General features: G+C 34.9%; 1 protein-coding gene across 1 annotated transcript in view; it reads left to right on the top strand.

The window, feature by feature from the left end:
• Slh (sec1 family domain containing Slh) overlaps positions 1–24,405 on the top strand; it is a 349,840-nt gene that overhangs the window by 152,190 nt on the left and 173,245 nt on the right. The window contains exon 11 of the mRNA XM_090408533.1: positions 14,923–15,053. Within this exon, the coding sequence (XP_090264659.1) occupies positions 14,923–15,053 (131 nt within the window). The remainder of the gene's footprint in view (positions 1–14,922; positions 15,054–24,405) is intronic.

Below are 24,405 nucleotides of genomic sequence, written 5' to 3'. Positions count from 1 at the left end.
TCTATCCCTTTCAAGAACATTCTTCTGGTGGTCATTCTTTATATTAATGACATTAGGAAGTATTTGATAGGTGATATACAGCTGTTTTCTGATGATACAAAGATAGTCAGTATAATCAGTAATGTAGGCAATATGCAACACAGTAATACTCCACATTACGACACTTTGCTCTATGATTGCTCATATGACACTTTTCAATTTTGACCAGTGCCTGTTTATACAACTCTGCCATGAATCAATCGATGTGCAGTATTTGTGAACTCGGTTTATTTTACAAAGTTGTTGCAGGTTACATCTCTCTCTCTGTATTTTTCTCTGTTTATAACTGTTATTTTATATTATTGTTGTTAATAGTAGCAGTAGATTCAAAGTAATGCTGTTGTTGCTACACTAAAACTGTTATTTCTAACTGAAAAGAAGACTCGTAAAACCTATTACATTACATACTAAGATTAAAATTATTAAGTTTAGTGATGATGGCGTATTGAACATGAGATAGACTGCAGGCAAAACTTACACTGTGCTACTGATCTTAGTTGATAAAAACAAAGATGCACTTCTGAGTGAAGTGAATAGTACTACAGCTGTGCTAGTTCATACTACAGGCGTTCCTTAAATGTGGCAATCTTATTGCTAAAATGGAAAAACTTTAAGGATGTGAACTTTTAAATCTGAATGGTGAACCTATTCAGAATAACTTTTTTTGTTTGAAAAAAATTGTTCAGAATTTTTCGTTTGCTTATCTAACATAAAAAAAAATGCTTTACTTACATCATTTGCATAACATGTAAGACTGCTTGAAAACATTATTAAATCATTACTTGCATGTACAAGTGATGGGGAAGGCTGTGATTCGCTATATGGCAATGCTACCAAAACAGCAGTCTTATTTCTAATAAAAAATGGATTCCACTTCCTTTTCCACTAAATCTGATAATACCTAGATCTTCAAACATTGTCTTTCTATTTTTGGACTGAGAATTTCTGCTTCAGATATTGTCAGTCTGGATGATTTGAATAGGTTGGATTTATGGGCATGTGAAAATGACTGTTAATAAAAGTTATGCACTTTGGTGTAATGAGATCTTCAATTTCATATTATATTAGTGGGATTATGCTAAAAAAAACTGATTAGGCTAGGGATCTTAGAGTTTTAGTAGATAGGAAGTTGAAGTTCAAAGGCCACATAGAAAAGATTTCAAGCACAACTCAGAGGATAATTGCAATTTTATAACAAGCTATGACTTGTCAGGATAAGGAAATTATATTTCTCCTTTACAAGACCTTGATATGACTTTACTTGGACTCTTTTGTGTAGGTGTACTGTGGTCTTGCAGCTTCCACAGTAATGTTGATATAGTTTAGAGAGTGCAAAGGGAAGTGTTAAAAATGATATTAAGATTGTGGAATACATATTATGAAAACAGATTGAGAATTTGTGAACTGCAGACACTAACAAAAAAGGAGAAAGAGGGGTAATATATTGAGACTTGCAAACTTCTGAAAGGGTCATACAAGACACCAGTAGATGAACTTTTTTCATTTTATGGAGGACTGGGAGAAGATGAGAGGGCATCTATGAAAGTTGAGAATGAATACATTTGAGAACATAGCCAGAGCTACAAATAATGGACTTTAAAAAAAAAAATGGAAACAGTGATATATTTTGATTAATATGGCATTGATCTGCCATGGGCATCTAGTACAGCCTGTATTCTTTGAGGAAGAGACTCTGTCAGCATTTGGAAAACGTTGTCTGAGGGCTCTCTTCAAAATGTTTCATAAATGTTCTATAGGATTTAATTCTGGTGATTAAGATGCACAGGGCAGACACGACAAGTTACTGTCGCATTCCTCAAACCATGGGTGACCACATTTGCTCAATAAATGGGAGCATTATTCTGTTGAAACGTGGCTGGTTGCATAGGAAAAAAGTGTGTTGACATAGGATGATGATAATGATGATCACTTATGATTGAAAGATAATGTGCAGCATCCGCTTTGCCTTCCAATACAAGCAGACCCAAACCATGCCATGAGAATGCACCCCCAGACCATTACAGAACCATCAAAACCTTTCACACTTGGAAACAAGCACTCTTGCTAGTAAACTTCCTTTGGCAGATGCCACACATGTATTAATCCATTTGCAGCAAAAAGTGTGAACCTGGATTCATAGGACCATATCACATCCCTCCACTGTTGTGTAGTCCACTGCCTATGATCTTTGCGCTATTGGATGCGACAGCATGCGTTGACGGAAGTGATCAAAGGCTTGTATAAGGCTACCCAACCATGATATCCAACTCTGTGTAGTTCCCAACACAGAGTTTTTGTTGAAATGGATTTCTCATAGCCAGTGTTGAATTTTTCATACAATTGCTCAGCAGTAGCCTGCTTATTTTTCATGATACAGCGCACTAATGCTTGAACGTCCCTCTCTTGCAGTAAGCACTTTCATTCACTATTGCATTTTGCTGATGTTTGTCCTGTTGAGTGCCATGCTGACATAACCTCAGTGACTGATCTTCAATTAACATGTGCAATAGATTCACCTGCCAGTCATGCTCCTTTCAGAGTCACTGAGGTCCTCTCGGGATTTCATTCTAACATGCAATAAATGGTACCAAGCCTCTATTTGCATATCAACTGCATTTGTGTTTGGTGCATCGTAGACACTGCATTGCAACTACTGATAATGTGACCTGATAGCTCCTTTTTTTTTTTTTCCCACACAGAATAGCTGGACACATTTGGGAGATATATAGTGCTAGCAGTTGTATGCAAATGAAAGATAATATCTGAAGCAGAAATTGTCAGTCCAAAAATAGAAAGACAATGTTTTAAGATCTAGGTATTATCAGATTTAGTGGAAAAAGAAGTGGGATCCATTTTTGTTAGAAATAAGACTGCTGTTTGGTAGGTTATTATCATAACATTATCCTTACTCAACTGAAGAAGGGCAAAGAGATCGGAATTTAAGGTATTGTTATTCTAAGTCTTTGAAGCTTGATGTAATTGTGCACTAGTTTTCAGATGAAGTGCACAGTCATCATCACTGCTATTATTATTATTATTATTATTATTAATAATATGAGAAACATCCAGGGAATCAGGGACTCATCAAGGAAGGTTTTTTACCACACACACACACAACATTCAATGACAATCTATTCCTGTCATGCACCACTCTATGAGAAAAAATATAGATCTCATCCCCTTCTTAACAGTATTCTTTTTCAGCTTCCAAGGACTGCAGGGATCTCTTGTACTTTTCTCCACCCTCCATAAAATAAAAAATTCCATCAAGTGAAATCTTGTATGACCTTTTCAGAAGTTTGTAAGTCCCAATCATATCATCTCCTATTTGCTAGTGTGCAGTCTGCAAATTCTCAATCTGACTTCATAATCAGTGCTCTACAATCCTGATATCATTTTAACACTCTCCTTTGACTCTCTCTCTCCACTGTATCAGAATCACAACAGAAACCAGGAGACCAGACCAGCACACAATAGTCCAAGTGAGGTCTTATCAAGGCCTTGTAAAGAGGCAAAATGACATCCTTAGAGTGAAGGTTTGTTCAATTGCAATTATTTTTTGAGCAATCTTTGCTGCATGGCCCCCCCTAACTTCAACTTCCTATTTCTAACACTCCAAGATTCCTAGCCTGATCAGTTTCTTCTAGATAATACTACCAATATAATATGACATTGGATATCTAATCATTCCAAAGTGAATGATTTTACATTTTCTCACATTGAACTGACATCCATTTTCCCATACCCACAATTCCAGCCTATTCAAATCATTCTGCAACTACTGCATATCAGTAGCATTCCTGATAACCCTACCTATCTTTGCATCATCAGCAAATAGCTGCATGTTGCCTGTCAAATCCTTCCCAATGTCATTAATGTACAGATTGAATAACAGTGGACTGAGGACTAATCCTTGTGGTACACCTTAAATCTAGTTACCTTAAATCTTGCAGACTGTCGTCCCCCATATACCACTTTTTAATATCTGTCAGTCAGCCATCCTCTTATCCATGCTAATATTTTATAATCCAATATCATATTCTCCAAGTTATGCAACTTAGAAGTAAGAGAGATCATCATGTTCATACCATTGTAGTAACAAAGGAATGGCTGGGTGAAGGTGATATAAATTAGGCAATGATATAGCCTGCATGACTACAAGGAGAGCCAACATGCACAATGTATTTGCAATGCTGCTGCTAATTTTTTAGGAAATGACAATGTAAACTATATTATTAATTATAAAAACTTTAATTAATGACTATCTATATTTCGGCAATGATATGTGAACACAGGCACTAACGCTAAGCAAACGAGGCTGAAGAAAGGCAACTGAAGTCGGTCCTAGAATCCTAAAGGTGTCCCCTAGCGAGGTAAATTGGATTGTCTTGGCCGTTGGACTGATGATCTCAGAATGTAAGTTTTCCAGATTTGCGGCAGTCTCATGCACCCAAATTTGTTGGGGTTTGAGAAGTTTTTCAGATCTCAGACTGATTCAAGGAATAATCTTTCATATTTGTACTTGCTGTGGTGTAATAAAGTGGCCTTCTTCCAGTGTATTCTGTGTAGATGTCCACTGCATGGTCAGCAAGTGCTGAGTGGCTGTATTGGTGGAACCAGATGTAGTCCTTGTTTGGATATCCTGATATTGGCTGTCCTGCCTGTTTGGCCATAGTAGGGCAGTTTGCAAATGCAAGGGATCTGGTGTACTCCAAGTAGGTGTAGGGAAAGTGGTTGGTCTTTGGTGGAGCAGATAAGAGATGCCAATTTCTTATGTGGTTTGTAACTAGTTGTGAGGTCATATTTTCTTAGAATTTTTGTTCCTTTTTTGGATGTACTACCTAGGATATAAGGAATGGTGCTAGATTTAGAGTAATCTCTGTTATGAAGGAGGGGGGGGAGTTGTGGTTAACTGGTTTTAATATTTTTTGGATTTTTTGTGGGGGGTTGTAGCCATTGGCTAAGAAGGTGTTAAGGATATGATTAAGTTCAGTAGTTAGGTTATTGTTATTCTGAACCGATTAATTTTGCCCTGTTATATAGGATTTTTATAATCCCATATTGTTGGGGGGGGTTTGACTGCTGATGAATGTATCTACCTATATGTGTAGGTTTTCTGTTAACAGAAGAAGTCAGAGATCCATTAGGCTGGCATGTAATCAGGGTGTCTAGGAAAGGGAGACTGTTGTTTTCCTTTTCCAAGGTAAACTGGATCCCTAGGTGCTGATTGTTTAAGTGTGTTTTGAAATTGTGGAGTGTATCCAGGCCATGCAGCCAAATGTGATCAATACTACAAGGAATGCCAACATGCACAGTGTATTTGCAGTGAAAATGGTTAGAAGGTTTAGATGCTAAAGAATTGACTATCTATTAGATAGATGGACCATTAGTGTCGACTTATGACATTAATATACTATAGATTTATGATCTTTCAAGAGTGGGAATCACATTAAATATATATATATATATATAATGTGTGTGTGTGTGTGTGTGTGTGTGTGTGTGTGTGTGTGTGTGTGTGTGTGTGTGTGTGTGTGTGTGTGTGTGTGTGTGTGTGTGTGTGTGTGTGTGTATTATATATATATATATATATATATATATATATATTAAATATATAGTAAAAATATATTATTAAATATATATTAAATAATTAATATATATAATATATAACATATTAAATATAATAATATTTAATATATAATATATATTAAATTATGACCCCGCACGTAGTGCAAGTCAAGGCAACTCGTGGTAAAGGGATCACTATTCTTAATATTTACCCTTAATGCAAAGCACATCTCCTGGAGGAGATGTATGATGCTATGTATTAAAGGCAAGGGGCCACTACCCAGACCGGTTTCGACCTTTATTGAGGTCTCATCAGTGGTAGCCAGGCTAGAAATACCAAGATTTTAGTAATACAGAGCTTATAAATATTTTACCAGAACAAGTTACCATAAGGTGTTTTGACCTTATTAAATAAAAATCTCAGGATGAGAGATAGATGTAGAAAGTATTTTTACCTTGGGTATATAATAAATGTTAAAGATACCAAGCTATTTTAAAGCTGGTTTTACTCCATTTCCCAAGTAAGCAAACAGACAAGTAATGGGTCACCCAGACTTGCAATACTTGCAGGCGCAAACTTGACTTACTTGTCTGTTTTATACCTCCATACTTAAGCACTTCTAGTTGATTATTCTACTTTACCTTTCTGCATTTCAAGCTTTTGATGGCTTTTTTTTTTTTTTTTTCATACCCCAGTTATTGATCTGTACTCTGCTTTGCATCTTGAAAATGTTCTAGTATGGTTCTATCACTGCTTGTTTGGTTTAAGTCTTTCAAAATAATTACTCCAAACATCTAAGATATCCTTATCTTCAGTTTTCTTGTCAATCTTTGATTCCTTTTGCAGTACTCTTTCTTTCATTTTCTGAGCTTTTTTTCAATAGCTTCCAGAACATTTTTCCACCTTCCTGATGTTTATTTTCTGTATTCTTACCAGTCTTCCTATTGTTCTTGTTTAGCTACTTTTACACGTGGCTTAGCTCTCTTACATTTTTCTTTGTATTCTTTTAGGGCATCTGCCGACTTATTTTCTAGGAATTTTTGGCATGCTTTCTTCTTTTCTAGAACGGCTTCTTTAATTTCTTGTGTCTGCCATGGGGTTCTTATTTTTCAATCCTTACTGACAACTTCACTACCTACTTCCCTATCCAAATTAATCAATGCCTTCTTCAGAGTTTGCCACTAAGACTCCAAGGTTTGGTTGTTGTTTTCGAACTGCTTTAATATATATATATATGAAATAGATTAAATGACTGGAAACTGAGAGATAAAAATAAAAACACTATTCTGTTTAAATAAACTGCACAACTAATTTTGTCTTCTTAGAAGACTTCATCAAGCATTACATGAATAAGAGAGAAATAAACAAACATTGCAAGAGAATAACTGTAAATTAAAATGCCAACATATTGACATTTGAAAGTGTTCCGTATACCACTTCATTGTTGGGTGCATGCATGCATCCATGATCTTGAAAATGGTAAAGTTGAATAGCAGCGCAGCTGTGCGGTTTATTTAAATAAAATATAGTGGTCTGTTTTTATCTCTTAGCTTCCAGTCATTTAATCTACTTCAAATGTGTCTCTTAGTCGAGTAAATCCATTATAATCATTTCTAGCCTTTATGAGGAAACATACAAAAGCATAAGAGACTTACAGAAGACTTTGCAGAGAATTGACCTAAACATCAACAGGTTTGTCTTTCTCCAGCATTGTAAATTGCATGATCTCTTTCCGAGATTCGTTTCCTTAAAAGGGAAAGTTAAAACAGAATGAGCCAAAAGAATATACCATACAGCACATAAAAAAAAAAGAACTTCTTAATGAAAGAATATTTGATACAAAAACATACCTTAGCACATTTTTTCCCTTAAAGCTTCTTTAACAAACTTTAGACATCGATACTTGACAACGTATTAAAGATATGATTGATTTAAAAGCTCCCAAGATTCAGAATACCAACAAAGTTTAATTAATTAAAAAATTCAAAGCTCTAAAGCTAGAAAAAGAAAATTCATTTAAATCCAAGTTTCAACTTTCTCCTGATAAGATTATTGTTAACAAATCTGGTTACCATCTTTCTAATGCTGAAAAGAATATTCTTAATAAAGTCTTTAATTTTGTTAATTTTCCCCAAAAACTATTCCAAAGGAACTGTTACTTACAAAAATTGAAAAGGCTACCTTCTTGCCTTCCTCCTCAAGAAGCTAATTTACTTTGTATGGAATCTATTCTCACAATTGATAATACAAAACCTCCTACAGATAATATCTCTTTTGAAGAACATCAAGCAGAAAAAGAAAAAAAAACTACAGAAAAATAAAGAGATAATAATTCTTTCTACAGATAAAGGTAACTCAACCATCATCCTAGATACTGAGGAATATAATGTCAAAATGCTGCAATTATTACAAAGAGATATTTACTCTATTCTTGACAGAGATCCAACTAGTGAATTCCATAACTGTACCAACAACCTTCTGAGAACCACTACAGAATTTTTGAGAAATTTACGATTGTCTCTTTGTTCACTTCATCCTTTGATCCCACAATTATATGCCTTGCCAGAAATTCACAAGGAAAATACTCCACTTAGACCCATTGTAGAAGACATTGATTCTCCTACAGATAAGCCCTCAAAATATTTGGCCAAAACTAAAATGCTTATCTGACTCAACCTCCTCTATCCTCAAGAATTCTGAAGATTTTGTTTCGAGTGTCAAAGACTTACATGTTCAAAAAGATAAAATTATGGCTAGTTTTGATGTCATTTACCTCTTTACGAATGTGCCTACAGAGGAAGTTCTAATTTTTTTTAAAAACTAATTATCAAAAAAATGTTATCTCTATATTACCTAATGCATTAATTCTGGTTATTTCTTCTTTAAAGATATTATTTACAAACAGAACTTTGGCTTAGCCATGAGCAATCCTTTATCTCCCATACTAGCAAATTTATATTAGAAACATTTGAGAAAAAAGCTAACTCTTCATTCCCATTAAAGACCAGGTTATGGAAGAGATATATAGATGATATTTTCTTAATTCTGGAATTATGGACCTGATTCCTTAAAGGAGTTCCTAAACCATCTCAACAGGTGAACACCCAAAAATTCAATTTACTTCAGAATTAGAGATTGATGGCTCTCTCTCCCATTCCTGAATGTTAAACTCACTCATGTATATCTGAAAAAAATTGAAAATCTCCATTTATAGAAAGCTCACTCGCGATCTTGAGAATGGTTTGAGAAATTTCCAATTGTCTCTTTGTTCACTTCATCCTTTGATCCCACAATTATATGCCTTGCCAAAAATTCAGAAGGAAAATACTCCAATAGATATCTTCATGCACATTCCCATCATTATCCGTTTCAAAAACTTGGCATTATTTCTATGCTAGACAGACATGCTCATTTCCTCCTCTGTGAAGAAGAGGATATCAACAAAGAACTAAAGAACTACAGTTTCTTTTTACAACCTTTTAAAAAAATGGTTATTCTAAACAGTCAGTTAGTATTTAATCAAATATTTTAATCCACCTCCTTGCCATATTGAAGATAGAAATGATGTAAAAGGCTATATATCTGTACATATCAGCTCCGTTACTCCCAAGTTAGCCAAAGTTCTTAAAAAATTTAAAATCCAGACTTCTTTCACTCCTTTGACCAAGCTCCATTCCTTACTCAGTATGCCTAAACAAAAACTTAAAATACGAGGGTTGTTTGAAAAGTTTGATAAATTTCCAATAGATGGCGACACAATTCGTTCATTCATACCAGTGTCTGCACATATCATCTTTTTCATGACCCATGCCAAAATTTTAGCCACATGTGACGCATAGTTCTTTTGGCAAGCATTTAAAATGACCGGGTTCACATTTTTCATAAAAATAGATAAAAATGAGTTTTGTGCAGTGATAACACTTTTATTTGAAGAAGGTGGATGGCCGCACAGATCAAAGCCAAGTTAGATGCAGTTTAAGGGGACTCTGCACCAGCATTAAAGACTATTTATTTTTGGATAAACGAGTTTAAATGTGGTCGTAAGTCCATCGAAGATGAAGCGTGCTCTGGATGCCTGACTGAGGGCACTACAAAGAAAATGATTGACAAAATCCATGATATTGTTATGGAAGACCGCTGAGTGAAAGTGCATGAGATTGCTGAGATTGTAGGCATCTGAAATGAATGGGCATATAATATCCTGCACAGAACGTTGCACAAGAAAAATCTGTATGCACGATGGGTGGCACGATTGTTGACTGTCGATCAAAAACACATGCGAAGAGACATTTCGACGCAGTGTTTGATTATGTTTAATCACAATTTGCAGGATTTTTTGCGTCGATTTGTGACTGTAGGCAAAATGGATCCACCACTACACACCGAGTCCAAGCAGCAGTCAAAACAGTGGACAATGCCTGATGAAAGAGCACCGTAAAAAGCAAAGACCATTTTGTCAGCTGGGAAGGTGATGACCACTGTTTTTTGGGATTCCCAAGGAATTATCATGATAGACTATTTGGAAAAAGGGGTAAGACAATAACAGGAGTCTATTATGTGTCATTATTGGACCATTTAAAAGAAGAACTGAAGGAAAAAAAACAGCCAAAATTGGTGCATAAAAAAAGTGCTCTTTCATCCAGACAATGCATCATCCCACACATTGGCTATCACAATGGCAAAATTGCACAAATTGGGGTTCGAATTGGTTCCACATCCACTGTATTCTCTGGATTTGGCCCCGTTGACTTCTTGTTCCCAAACTTAAAAATTTGGCTCGGTGGGAAGAAATTTTCTTCGAACGAGGATATCATCAAAGCTGTCATTGACTATTTTGCACAATTTGACAAATCCTACTTTTTAGATGGGATGAGAAAATTGGAAACTCATTGGACCAAATGTGTAGACCTCGATGGAGACTATGTTGAGAAATAAAGGTGATTTTTTCCAATAAAAATGTGTTTAACTTATTTTTTTCCCAAACTTTTTTCGAACAACCCTAGTATCCTTGCATTTACCATATTTTGGTGCAACTGCAACATGCCCCATTTTGTTCAGATTGAAAAATTCATTGGCAGAACTGGAGCCAGCACACTGTCTAATCACGTCCTCATTTCTGCTGATGCTAACAACGAAAACTCTATCACTCACGCAGTCATATGGAACAAATCAAAGAATATTATTATTATTATGTAACACCTCCAGGGAGTTCCAAAGACTCATCGAGGGAGGGCATCTACTCTACAAGTTTCCTTCTCCACCAACTGCAATTACCTTCATCATCTACCACCGACTACCTCCACTAGTATTTTCACAGACAATCACATACATTCATGTCCACGGCAGGATTCGAGCCTACAGCCTTTTGGCTGGAGAATGGATATGCTAACCACTTGGCCAACCAGGCCGAGTAGTTAGCATTATATCTTTAGATGTTATGATGATTTAGAAAGAAGAATTGTGGAATCTAAGGAAATCATCCTCATTCCAGTACATCTCAACACTAACTTCAGCTGTGATTACTCTGATTCTCACTGCACTGCTATCCAACTTTGATGTTCACAAGATTGAATGCATAAGTGTGCCCAACAATGAAGTGCTACACAGAATGCTTTCAAATGTCAATATGCTGGCTTTTTAATTTATAGCTATTCTCTCACAATGCTTGTTTGCATTTCTCTCTTATTCATGTAATGCACCTGGTGAAGTCTTATATGAAGACGAAACTAGTTATGTGGTTTATTTAAATAAAATATAGTGTTTCTATTTTTATCTCTCTTGGCTTCCAGTCATTTAATCTACTTTAAAAAAAAAAAAAAAAAAAAATATATATATATATATATATATATATATATGAAACGTACTATTAACTCGGGGTTGGGATATTTTCATTTTTTAAATTAACTGACTTAAACCCGAGAATTATAACACAATGACATTTATTTGAAAAAAACGCAACATGTTTCGTCAAAAATGACTTCTTCAGGCGATAAGAACATAGAAAGACAATAAAAGACACTTAAATTAACATTGACACACTCTAAAGCTATACAACTATAAAGCCATAATATTCGACTGTAAATTACAGTTATGAGCTTGAACTACAGTCCGAGTTAAAGTTCTATTGTTGTACACCTGTGCGTGTGTGGAATCACGCGATCTCCAGTATCTAATAGTAGAGTTGAAAGAGTCTGCCAAATTATAGCTAAGATTATTATTCAAATGAAAAGGGTCTAAGGTGATTTCCCTTGACTCTACAATGCGGCGCTCTATTTCATCATGGCTGATGTGTAGGTTTGAAGTCAATGTCCAATCTATTTCATGTTGGTGGCCTTCGTTGTTCGTGTTTATTGAAAGCAGGACATGGCCCGACAGAGCAGTAGCTCTAGTTCTCTTATAGGCAATGTCTCTCTGATGCTCTTCGAGACGTAGTAAGATAGATTTTTCTGTCTGTCCATAGTAAGGCTTTCCGCATTCACAAGTAACCTTGTATACACCTGGGAATTGTAGAAGGTTGTGAGGTTGTTTATAGTTGTTGAAGCGTGATCTTATTTTTGGCAGAGTCGAGAAGCACGTTTTTATGTTAAACTTCTTTAGAATTCTGCTCAGCTTTTTGGATAGTGTGCTGATATATGGCAAGACGATATGACCTTTGGAGTCGTCCTGTGTCTCTACGTTGTTACGTTGGTGGCGGGATAATTGGTTGTTAATACTTTTTAGAGAGTAGCCATTGTTTTTAAAGGTCCATTTAAGATGTTGTAGTTCCTTTTTTAGTTCTTCTTCATCTGACAGTACAGATCTTGCACGATTCGCTAGAGTTGATATAATACCCAACTTTTGCGCTGGATGGTGATGGGAGGACGCATGCAAATATCTGTCTGTGTGTGTTGGCTTTCTAAAAATAGAGACTTTAATTGATTCAGGCGTCTTGGTGAGTTTAACATCTAGGAAGCAGATGGAACTATTTTCTTCAATCTCCATAGTCAATTTTATATCTTGATGGCGGTTGTTTAAGTGGTCGAGGAACTTGTTAAGATTCTCAGTACCATGCTCCCATATGAGGAATATATCGTCCACATATCTAAGCCAAATTTTTGGTTTTAAAGTAAAAGAGGAGATCGCCTTTTCTTCAAAGTCTTCGAAAAAAATGTTGGCTAACACAGGAGAGAGAGGGCTTCCCATAGCTAATCCTTTGACCTGTTTGTATAGTTTACCTTCGAATTCAAAATAGCCAGAGTTTACACAGTGAGATAACAGAGAGAACATTTTATTTGAAATCTTGTTTTTTAAAATATGGAGAACGTCCTGTGTCGGAACGTTGGTAAAGAGTGCTACCACGTCAAAGCTCACCATGATATCAGAAGATTTTAGTTTTAGGTCCTTTATTTTAGAGACAAAATCTGTTGAGTTTTTAATATAAGAAGAAGATTTTCCCGCATAAGCTTTTAACGATGACGCCAAATATTTGGATAACCTGTATGTGGGTGAGTCAATGCTGTCTACTATAGACTTTACACCCCCCTCATTCCAAGGTTATATGGACTCCCGAAGGTACACAAAGAAAACTATCCACTGAGACCTATAGTAGACAGCATTGACTCACCCACATACAGGTTATCCAAATATTTGGCGTCATCGTTAAAAGCTTATGCGGGAAAATCTTCTTCTTATATTAAAAACTCAACAGATTTTGTCTCTAAAATAAAGGACCTAAAACTAAAATCTTCTGATATCATGGTGAGCTTTGACGTGGTAGCACTCTTTACCAACGTTCCGACACAGGACGTTCTCCATATTTTAAAAAACAAGATTTCAAATAAAATGTTCTCTCTGTTATCTCACTGTGTAAACTCTGGCTATTTTGAATTCGAAGGTAAACTATACAAACAGGTCAAAGGATTAGCTATGGGAAGCCCTCTCTCTCCTGTGTTAGCCAACATTTTTTTCGAAGACTTTGAAGAAAAGGCGATCTCCTCTTTTACTTTAAAACCAAAAATTTGGCTTAGATATGTGGACGATATATTCCTCATATGGGAGCATGGTACTGAGAATCTTAACAAGTTCCTCGACCACTTAAACAACCGCCATCAAGATATAAAATTGACTATGGAGATTGAAGAAAATAGTTCCATCTGCTTCCTAGATGTTAAACTCACCAAGACGCCTGAATCAATTAAAGTCTCTATTTTTAGAAAGCCAACACACACAGACAGATATTTGCATGCGTCCTCCCATCACCATCCAACGCAAAAGTTGGGTATTATATCAACTCTAGCGAATCGTGCAAGATCTGTACTGTCAGATGAAGAAGAACTAAAAAAGGAACTACAACATCTTAAATGGACCTTTAAAAACAATGGCTACTCTCTAAAAAGTATTAACAACCAATTATCCCGCCACCAACGTAACAACGTAGAGACACAGGACGACTCCAAAGGTCATATCGTCTTGCCATATATCAGCACACTATCCAAAAAGCTGAGCAGAATTCTAAAGAAGTTTAACATAAAAACGTGCTTCTCGACTCTGCCAAAAATAAGATCACGCTTCAACAACTATAAACAACCTCACAACCTTCTACAATTCCCAGGTGTATACAAGGTTACTTGTGAATGCGGAAAGCCTTACTATGGACAGACAGAAAAATCTATCTTACTACGTCTCGAAGAGCATCAGAGAGACATTGCCTATAAGAGAACTAGAGCTACTGCTCTGTCGGGCCATGTCCTGCTTTCAATAAACACGAACAACGAAGGCCACCAACATGAAATAGATTGGACATTGACTTCAAACCTACACATCAGCCATGATGAAATAGAGCGCCGCATTGTAGAGTCAAGGGAAATCACCTTAGACCCTTTTCATTTGAATAATAATCTTAGCTATAATTTGGCAGACTCTTTCAACTCTACTATTAGATACTGGAGATCGCGTGATTCCACACACGCACAGGTGTACAACAATAGAACTTTAACTCGGACTGTAGTTCAAGCTCATAACTGTAATTTACAGTCGAATATTATGGCTTTATAGTTGTATAGCTTTAGAGTGTGTCAATGTTAATTTAAGTGTCTTTTATTGTCTTTCTATGTTCTTATCGCCTGAAGAAGTCATTTTTGACGAAACATGTTGCGTTTTTTTCAAATAAATGTCATTGTGTTATAATTCTCGGGTTTAAGTCAGTTAATTTAAAATATATATATATATATAAAATGACGGTACTCATTTGGTTGATCATTAAAAATATAACTTGTAATTATGAAATATGCATCTACTTTTATATTTACATTGATGATTTTACATTTAACTTTTAGGATCTGCAGTTGAATAGAGTAATTATTGAAGAAACAGATAAACCTGGTCATGTTGGTGCAAAACCTAGGAAAAGAACAAAAATGTTTGATCTTAGCTCTTCTGATAAATTCTGGCAACAGCATAAAGGAAGGTAGAAACTTCCTTTACCTTAAAATTTCAAGAAAACAGTATACATAATGCATTAAATTTATTGAAGGGTAAACAGTCATGCAAATAAAGTGGATAGAAAGCTGTGAATAAAGCAAAATTCTAATTTTGCTTTAGTCACAGCATTACTTTTACTAATGATTTTATGTTTATGAATATCATATTCTGGAATCTATTCTACAGGTATCCCTCGTTAATCATGTTAATCAAATCTAATAACCAATGATAAAAATTACAATTCATCCATGATCGATTGCTGTATTAATAATTCGTTTTTTTTATGGTACTCTTTTAGGAAAGATAAAAATTGAATGCAAAGTAAATGTTTAATAAATACTTGTACCTACATTATTTACTGCAATTTTTTTATCAAAAGAAGTTATCAAGAGTCATTTGAACAGTTTTAGTTGTTGTTTTTTTCTTATCAGCATAAATTCTACAATAACAAGCAAAATGACTCTCCAGACCTTGGCAAACAAGCAATAAAACATAAAGAAAAACCACTGCAAATGTAATACATGATGGTACAAATTAAGTGGATATTGAATCCAACATTATTTAATAGCCGAATATAGAAACTACGTTTCGTGCTGAATATATCAAAACTAAAAGTTTCGCAGGATGCAAGCATAAGCAACCTTATGGGCAACTCATAGTAAAGGTGGAGTAAGCTCCAGATCACTTTCCTTAGTATTGTCCATAATGTAAAGCACATCTACTAGAGGACATGTATGATAAATAAGCCTTTGGCTCTTTATTTCAGTAATACATGATGGTTTATTTATTTTCAGTTGCAATCTAGAAATTATTGAACAAAGAATAAAAAAACTATACTATACTGACATTGGAGGTTGCGGTATCTCTCAGATACAATTTACTGTCAAATATCACAAACCTTTTCATAACATGTATTAAACCAAACTGACAGCAAAAACAGTGTGGAATATCAGTCGTAACATATGAATGCACAGCTACTCATCACCTCCACGCTACACACTGAATTGTGTAAGAATATTTATATTAAACATTTTCCATGTATCTGTCAGATCAGCTGCGAGCTCCACAGGGATAAAGGCACGTTAATCAAAACTTTTGCCGCGTATATCAAGGGATTGCTGCAATTAATTTTGCCGCGTTAAGCAAGGGATACCTGTATTATAATTTTGTATTATTGTAAAAATAACTTAACAAAAGTCATCAGAAAACTTTGGTAAGAACATAGAAAATAAATATCAGGAAGGCAGCAAAATAATCTAGGGCAGCGTTTCTCAACCTTTTGTCTATTGTGGATGAGTTAAATCTCAGATAATTTTTCATGGCCCGGCAATATAAAAAGTGCAAAAAAAAAAACATATTGTAAGAACATAAATTGCTTTATTTGAATATAATACATTCATCATGTCATACATTGTAACTTATAAAGTAGGTACATAATAATGGAGAAATAAACATACTAATTTTTGTATGTTTATTAGTAAACATACTAATGTCTTCTTTGTTCTTGCTCCCTTTCAACAATTACATCAATGTTTGGTTACAAATTTGTTAAAGCTAAGCAAAGAGGTGGACCTACAGTTAAACGATTTCTTAACTTTCTTAACTTCCTTTTCATAGTTGACATCGCTTAGAATCCTGATTTTCACAAATAAGTTGTTGCAAATGGTAGTAACACTGCCATTGCTTCCTTATTCCTTTCTCTAAAATCATGGTTCCAAAATTTGCTCTTAATGATGAAATCTGAACTTAATTCCAAAAGTCATTCTTGTTCTTTGTTAGTTAAATTATTTTTATTGTGCTCTATGAAGGGTAAACATAGAGCACAATAAAAATAATTTCTCAAATATCTCTGTCTTTTGGGAAATATTTCTGGAATGCATCATATAATGATTTTAAGTGATGGCAGATAATCGTATCCAACTTATTCATATCTAAATCTTGTGTGTTTGTAAAATCAAAATAAGACACAAAAATATCATAATTTTTTTCTTCGACTTTTGTTTGCCAAAATCTCAGTTTCTTTCTGAATCCACTAATTTTGTTATATAAATGGAACATATTTGTCATACTTCCCTGCAAACTTAATTTAAGTCATTGACGTATGAAAATATATCACTTAAAATAAGCTAATTTCACAATCCACTCTCTGTCTGAAAAATATGCTGAGAGTGGAGACTTTCTTTCAATCAAGAATGTTTCTACTTCTGTCCTTAATTCAAACAATCTGGTTAGTACTCTACTGCAGGATAACCAACCTTACTTCAGCATGAAGTAATAAGTGCTCATGTTCTGCACCTACTTCTGGGCAAAGTATTGTGAACAGTCGTGAATTAAGATCACTGTTCTGTTCTTAATGAAATTGACAATTTTTGTGCATTGTGAAAGAATGTTATTTAAATCAGGTGACAAATTTTTGGCTGCTAAATGCTCACAATGTATGCGTAACTAAAATATCTGATGAAGCTATTTCTTGAATTTGTTTAGTAAGTCCTGAATGTTTGTCTATTATATTAGCTGCTCCATCAGTACATATACCAACACAGTTTTTCGAATCCAAATTATGGATACAAATGCATCCAACACAATGCATGCAACAAGTTAAATTTCTGAACTTGTTGCATGCGAAGCTAATTCTAAACAACATAAACACTCCTCTTTTATGTCCTCAGCAATATAATCTATGTATCGAGCATAACAAAGCAAAATGGCTTTTCTGAAACATCTCCTGATTCGTCAATTTGTATTGAAAACATTGGTTTTTTTTTTCAATTAATTGATGTTCAGTTCTCAGATAATGTTACAATTTGATGTCCTAGCATGTCGTTGGAAAGGGGAATTGATTTTAGTTTTTCAGCAGCTGTCTATCCGAACATTTCAACACACATCTGTTAAAAAAGGGATTTATCAAATCTTTTCCAGTAGTAAAAGATTTTTTTGTTTGAGCGATACGGAGTGCTACTAGATATGAAGATTTTAATAAGGATTTATTTTATATAAAATTTTGTTTAAATGATATCTTCTGTAATTGAAACTCTTGCTTCTTACGTTCAAAATGTTCCGGAGGTTTTTCTTCAATTCAGAATGTTTTATCCAAAAATGCTGCAAAAGCTTGGATGGTTTCATAGCATGATTAGATTTAACTTTGCAACAAATCACATACATTGGACGCAGATCTTTTTCGATAGATTCAGTTGAAAGAATAAAACTGTATTTAAGATAATTATCATTATAATGTCTTATAGAACTAGATTTTTTTTTCTTTTTAGCTGGTGGAGATTCAGGAATAATTTTGCTTTCATGGTCAATGCTTGCTTCTTCCTGACTCGAATAGCTTGAATTCTTCACGTTTAAAAAATTTAATAAAGTTCCTTGATTCTTTTTACTCGTTTTATAATATAGCCTAAAAATTTATAAGTTTTATTCGGATATTTTCTATAAATGTACATTCTTTACGTCAAATTGCAGCAAGCTGCCTGTTATTAAGATGACTAACTAAAGAATTAAGTGAATTATTAAATCTACGAAAATATGTGTTTAACAAAAATAATGCAGCGAAACAGCAATATGCACCCAACGAGATCTAAAAGCATACTGACTAACTACTAATACATGTACGAGCGTCTTACCCCCCACAGCTTTGTCTCTATCTGACACATGCACAGCATTAGCAATTGCCATAATTCCCTGACAAGTAGGAAAGGCCAATCGATAAGTGCAGAGGACTGCCGCTGGCTATTTTTGTGGACCAATCAAATTTCTTCTAAGGGACATTGAAAAGGTTCAGAAATGGAAGAAAGATACTGTAAAAGGAATCGGGGGATGATAAAGGTAACAGGAAAACTAAAGACATCTAGAATATCTATCTTTAGTTTTCCTGATAAAGGTAACAGGAAAACTAAAGACAGATATTCTAGATGTCCAGAGTAATTACTTTGAAAGATTGCTAAACAAGCAGGGTCAGCATGGTGGTAAAAAACACTCAACAGAAATGCATTCATGAATACATAGCCATACTTGAAATAGAAAAGGATATCAAAAATCTGATATGTAGTAAAGCAGTTGGAGTAGATGACATTTGCCCAGAAATGTTAAAAAAATGGACATATGTTTTACAGTGGCTGCTCTGCATGATTCAGAAGGCCTGGTAAGAAAGTTGGATGATTGAGCAGAGCTCTCATAGTCTCCATCTATAAAAAGGGAAATAAAAGTAAATGTGAGAATTGCAGAGGAATTTCCCTACTAAGTGCTCTAGTATGTGAGTATACTTGAAAAATCATCATCAAATTCCTGCCATGTACCCTCAAGGGGTGTACAGGATATGATAGTACTACATGAAAAAAAAATTACATCATTATTAATTTCCTATCTACAATTTTCCTCCAAATCAGTCTGTTACTTGTCAAGACTCCAACATTATCAGATCTCAGATTTCTATCGTCTAAAGCACTTTGTACCGTATCAATCCATCTATATCTTGGTCTTCCTCTGGGTCGTTTTGCTGCCAACCTGACAGAGAACACTTGTTTTGCTAATCTTTCCTCGCCCATTCCGTTTAAGTGACCATACCACCTGAGATTAGGTCTGCTAACACATTCCTGGATGCTGACAATGTCAAGTTCTTTCCTAATATCCTCGTTTTTAATATGATATTGCCATTGATGCCATCTGTTCACGCCTATAATCTTTCTCAGGACTCTCATATCTGTGGTCTCTAGTCTTTGGTCAAGTGTTTTACTTCTGACCCAGCTCTCAGATCCATAAGTTAAAACTGGTTTGAATACTGTCTTGTATACAGCTAATTTAGTGTTCCGACCATACCAGCTTTGCTGATTCTGTTGTCTATTTCTATATTTAATTTACCATCTTCAGTAAAAATCGTGTCTAAATAGCTGAAATGTTTTACTTGTTCCACAGGTTCTCCATTCACAACATAGTTGACATTTTCAATGATTCTGCCTATTTTCATTGTCTTTGTCTTTTTATTGCTGACCTTCATACCATATCTATTACAACAGCTATTCAATTTAGTCAGAGAATCTTGCAGACTTGTACAAGTATAACATCGTCTGCATAAAGCAAAGCGCTGACATTAACATCTCCAATTTTGATATCATGTTTAATACCACGTTCCTTCATAATGTGATCCATATAGATAATGAATAACAGAGGGGATAATGTACATCCTTGTCTCACACCAGATTTAACATTAACCCATCTTCCTGTACTTCCTTCAATTCTAACTGCTGACTTACAACTCAAATAAAGACTAAGTATTGCTTGATATAATGCCCCATTGACACCATATAACTGCAGCTGTCGTGACGTTCTATTTTCATGTTATGTTCTAAATCCGCCATCTTGGTTCAAGTCACTCTTATCAATATAACAACTAATTGCAAATTGATCACCGATCCAAAAGTAGGGAAATTTATAATTATACTGCGCCACCCTATTTTTAGATTAGTCTATATAAAATAGTAGGATCAATTCTTAATTAAGTTAGCAGTCTCCTCATTTATTTAGGCCGAATTATTTACTATTCCACTTGGGGTTCCTGCAAGATTCGAATATTTATGAATGGTGCAATAAAAAGGAATTCAGGCAAACACAATATTTAGATTAACAAAATAAAACATTTAATATATGATATATATAACAAATACAAGAGTTCTGCTTTAAAATGAAACAATACAATTAACTTAATACATCTTGCTAAGTCACTCATGCCCATTCAATGTTCTAAACTTTCACATACAATTCACAGCTTCAAAATCACAAGCTTTCTTAACTCAAGTTAATAAAACGAAACTTCTTATTTAATCAGTCTCCGCATATCTATCAGCTGTACTTAATGTTTAATATTCACAGGAAGCACTAATCAAGGTAGATAATATTCCATGCAATCTTATTCCGGACTTTGAACTTCCAAATTCTCCAACGATTTTCATTGAATGTCCAATTCTTTATTTATCCGGTTACGGCATTAATTTTCCTTTACAACACAGCTGACTTCACTTGCAACTAAGTATATGGTTCACTATATTTTGGCTCACTTCTAAACACTATTCTCATGAATTTCTGCCCTAGAGAACTTATAATTTTCTTCCACTTCCTTTGCTTGTATCCTACCTTCCTTTCCGCTCCGCAAAATCTTCCTCCCTTCTCTCTAATTAAAATTCTTCTATTATTTTTCTTCTCCTTTCAGTCCGAAGGTCACGCTCTCTTCGACTCGTGCTTGTTTATTTCATGCGTCTCCATGACAACAAATGAACGCAAACATTTCGCTAATGTAATACAATGCTCTACTACTACATGAGTGATTACATAACGTTAAATTTTCACAAATAAGAATAAACAGAATATTTTAGCTACTTAATCAGCTTTTTCATTACATATAAAATTAATTATTATAATACTTTTCATTACATCTTATATATTTTAGTTATTATAAATTCTGCACATATTATTGCTTAATAAATTAATAGTAGGTTAAGTTTAGAATAAATATTTAAATAGTAATCCTAAATTAAGGAATAATAAATAATTTTTATACAAATCATGATTAATACATAATAAGCAACGTTAAATGTGAATGAAAAAAATAAATTACACAACGTAGTTTCATTCACAATTTAACACAGCGTATTGAATAGCTTCTCTCTTGGCACCTTGTCATATTCCTTTTCCAAATCGACAAAACTTAAATACAGATCTTTGTTATATTCCCATGCTTTCTCGACTATTTGTCGTAAAGTGAAGATCTGATCCTGACAGCCTCTATTTGGCCTGAATCCAGCTTGTTCTTCACCAAGCTTTTCTTCCACAATTCTTCTCAACCGTTTCTCAAGTATACTGGCATAGATCTTGGCAGGAACACTCAGTAGGGAAATACCTCTGTAATTCTCACATGCAGTTTTATTTCCCTTTTTATATATGGGTACTATTAGAGCTCTACTCCAATCATCGGGAATTCGTCCCTCTGTCCAGGCTTTCTGAACTATGTGGTGCAGCCACTGTAAGACTCTTATACCACCATACTTCAGCATTTCTGGTCGAATATCATCTACTCCTGCTGCCTTTCCACATTTCAAGCCTTTGATGGCTTTTTCTACTTCAAGTATGGATATATATTCCTGACTGCCTGCCTGGTCAATGTTTTTTTATCACTGTGCTGTCATCACTGCTTGTTTCATTTAGCAGTTTTTCAAAGTAATTACTCCATACTTCAAGGATATCTTTTTCTCCCGTTTTCATGTCACCTTTATCATCTCTAATTCCTTTTACAGCACTCTTTCCTCTATTCTTAAGCTTCTTCAACAACCTCCAGAATATTTTGCCAGCTTCTTGATATTTATTTTCTATATTCTTGCCAAAGTCCTCCCATGACTTTTGTTTAGCTAGTTTTACACAGTGTTTAGCATTCTTGCATTTGTCTCTATATTCTCTAAGAGCACAAGCTGACTTATTTGACAGGAACTTTTGATATGCTTTCTTCTTTTCCTTCACTGCCTCTTTAACTTCCTGTGTCCACCAGGGAGTTTTGATTTTTTTATCCTTACAGACAACCTCACCACATGCCTCTCTGGCAGAATCAATCAATGTTTTCTTCAGAGTTTGCCACTGAATCTCCAAGGTTTGATTCCTGTTCTCAAACTCTTTCATTTTTTTCTTCAATAATATTTGTGTAATTTAGTCTACAGTTCACATCTGAGAGCTGCTCAACTTTTAATCGCTTTAAAACTTTCTTACATGTTATTCTTTTCAATACGAAATTCAATTTTATCCTGCTCAAGACTAAATGGTGTTTGCATCCAATTTCAAATCCTCTGTACACTCTGGTGTTCTGCACCAGGGAGAAAACATCACTATCAACATTAACATAGTCAATGAGACTTTTCTTATTCTTTGCCTCTTCTCTCCATGTGAATTTGTGCACATTTTTATGTTGGAACATGGTGTTAGAGTAATAACCAGTGCATGTCCTGAGCAGAAATCCAACAGGTATTTGCTATTATTATTAGCTTTGCTCTTTTCTCCAAATTTTCCCCAAAATATTTTTGTATGTCTGACAATCATTTCCTACTCTGCTATTCAGATCTCCAAGAAGGACCAACGTTTCCTTTTTTCATTGTGTCAGTTGCTTTTCTGAAGCATAAAAAAATTCCTCCACTTCTACCTTAATAGAGCCTTCTGTAGGACCATAGGCACAAATAAGTCTCATTGTCCAGTTCCCCATTCTCATGAGACTGCCTGCCATTTGAGAAGATTACACTCATATTTTGTATTGAATACTATGGCTACTCCTTCTTTTCCTTGATTGTCATTGCCGAATATAACATTCTTTATTTATTGCTCAGAAAGATCTCACCAGTTTTTGTCTTTTTTGTGTCAGTTACCCCTATTATGTGGATCTGCTACTTATCTAATTCCTCAGCAAGCTCCATTTCTTTGCCATCAGGCTTCTTACGTTGATAGTACCGATCTTTAACTCTGGTGATGTTGAGTTGGGGTTTGTTTTCAGATTCGTTCCAGTAGCTGACTTTTCGCTGTTCACCCTAGTTCCCTGACAAAAATAACGGGGGCCTTGTTTAACCGGGCGACGCCTCAGCCGGCATGAAATTCTGTCGTGTTGTACCATCATTTTTTATTTTGGTTTAACCAATAAGAATACAATTTGGTCGGCTAAATCCCAAATTGCCAGCCCATCCTCGTTCTTTCAGTATCCAAGTAGATACCCAACAGGGTGCACCACGAGAAGGTGAGGATTGGACATTAGGTCAGAAGCCCTGGTTGGTTCTCCGCATTTCGTTAAAGACTATGTGGAGGTCTCCTCTCAGTTATACAGTTTTGACCCTTAAGCACCCCTACCTGAGAAATGGCTAAGAAAAATTGTGGAACAGAAGCTTGGTGAAGAACTAGTTGAATTCTATATCCTGACAACCAAATAAAGGTTGTCAGGATATAGATTTTCACTTGAAGAGAAATAATTCAAAAATCTTGGGAATATAACAAAGATCTGTATTGTTTGATAAATCTGGGAAAGGCATATGACAAAGTGCCAAGAGGCAAGATCTTCAAAATGCTATATAGTCTATAGAAATATATCGTCTCTTTTTCAGCTGCAAGTCAGCTGTTAGAATTGAAGGACTTATAGAAGTAGATGGTTTGACAATAAATCAGGTGTGCAGTAAGGGTGCACATTATCTCCACTGTTATTCATTATCTACATGAAGGAAAATGGTATTAAACCCAATATCAAATTGGTGATGTTGATCTTAGCTCTTTACTTTATGCAGACTTTGTTATACTCCTAAATAAATCCAGTACAAGTCTGCAAG

Source organism: Typopeltis vanoorti, chromosome 18 (assembly GCF_054136105.1).
Source record: "Typopeltis vanoorti isolate ZY-2024b chromosome 18, IOZ_Tvanoo_1.0, whole genome shotgun sequence".
Classification (NCBI taxonomy): Eukaryota; Metazoa; Arthropoda; class Arachnida; order Uropygi; family Thelyphonidae; genus Typopeltis; species Typopeltis vanoorti.
This window is presented reverse-complemented; position numbering and strand designations above follow the sequence as displayed.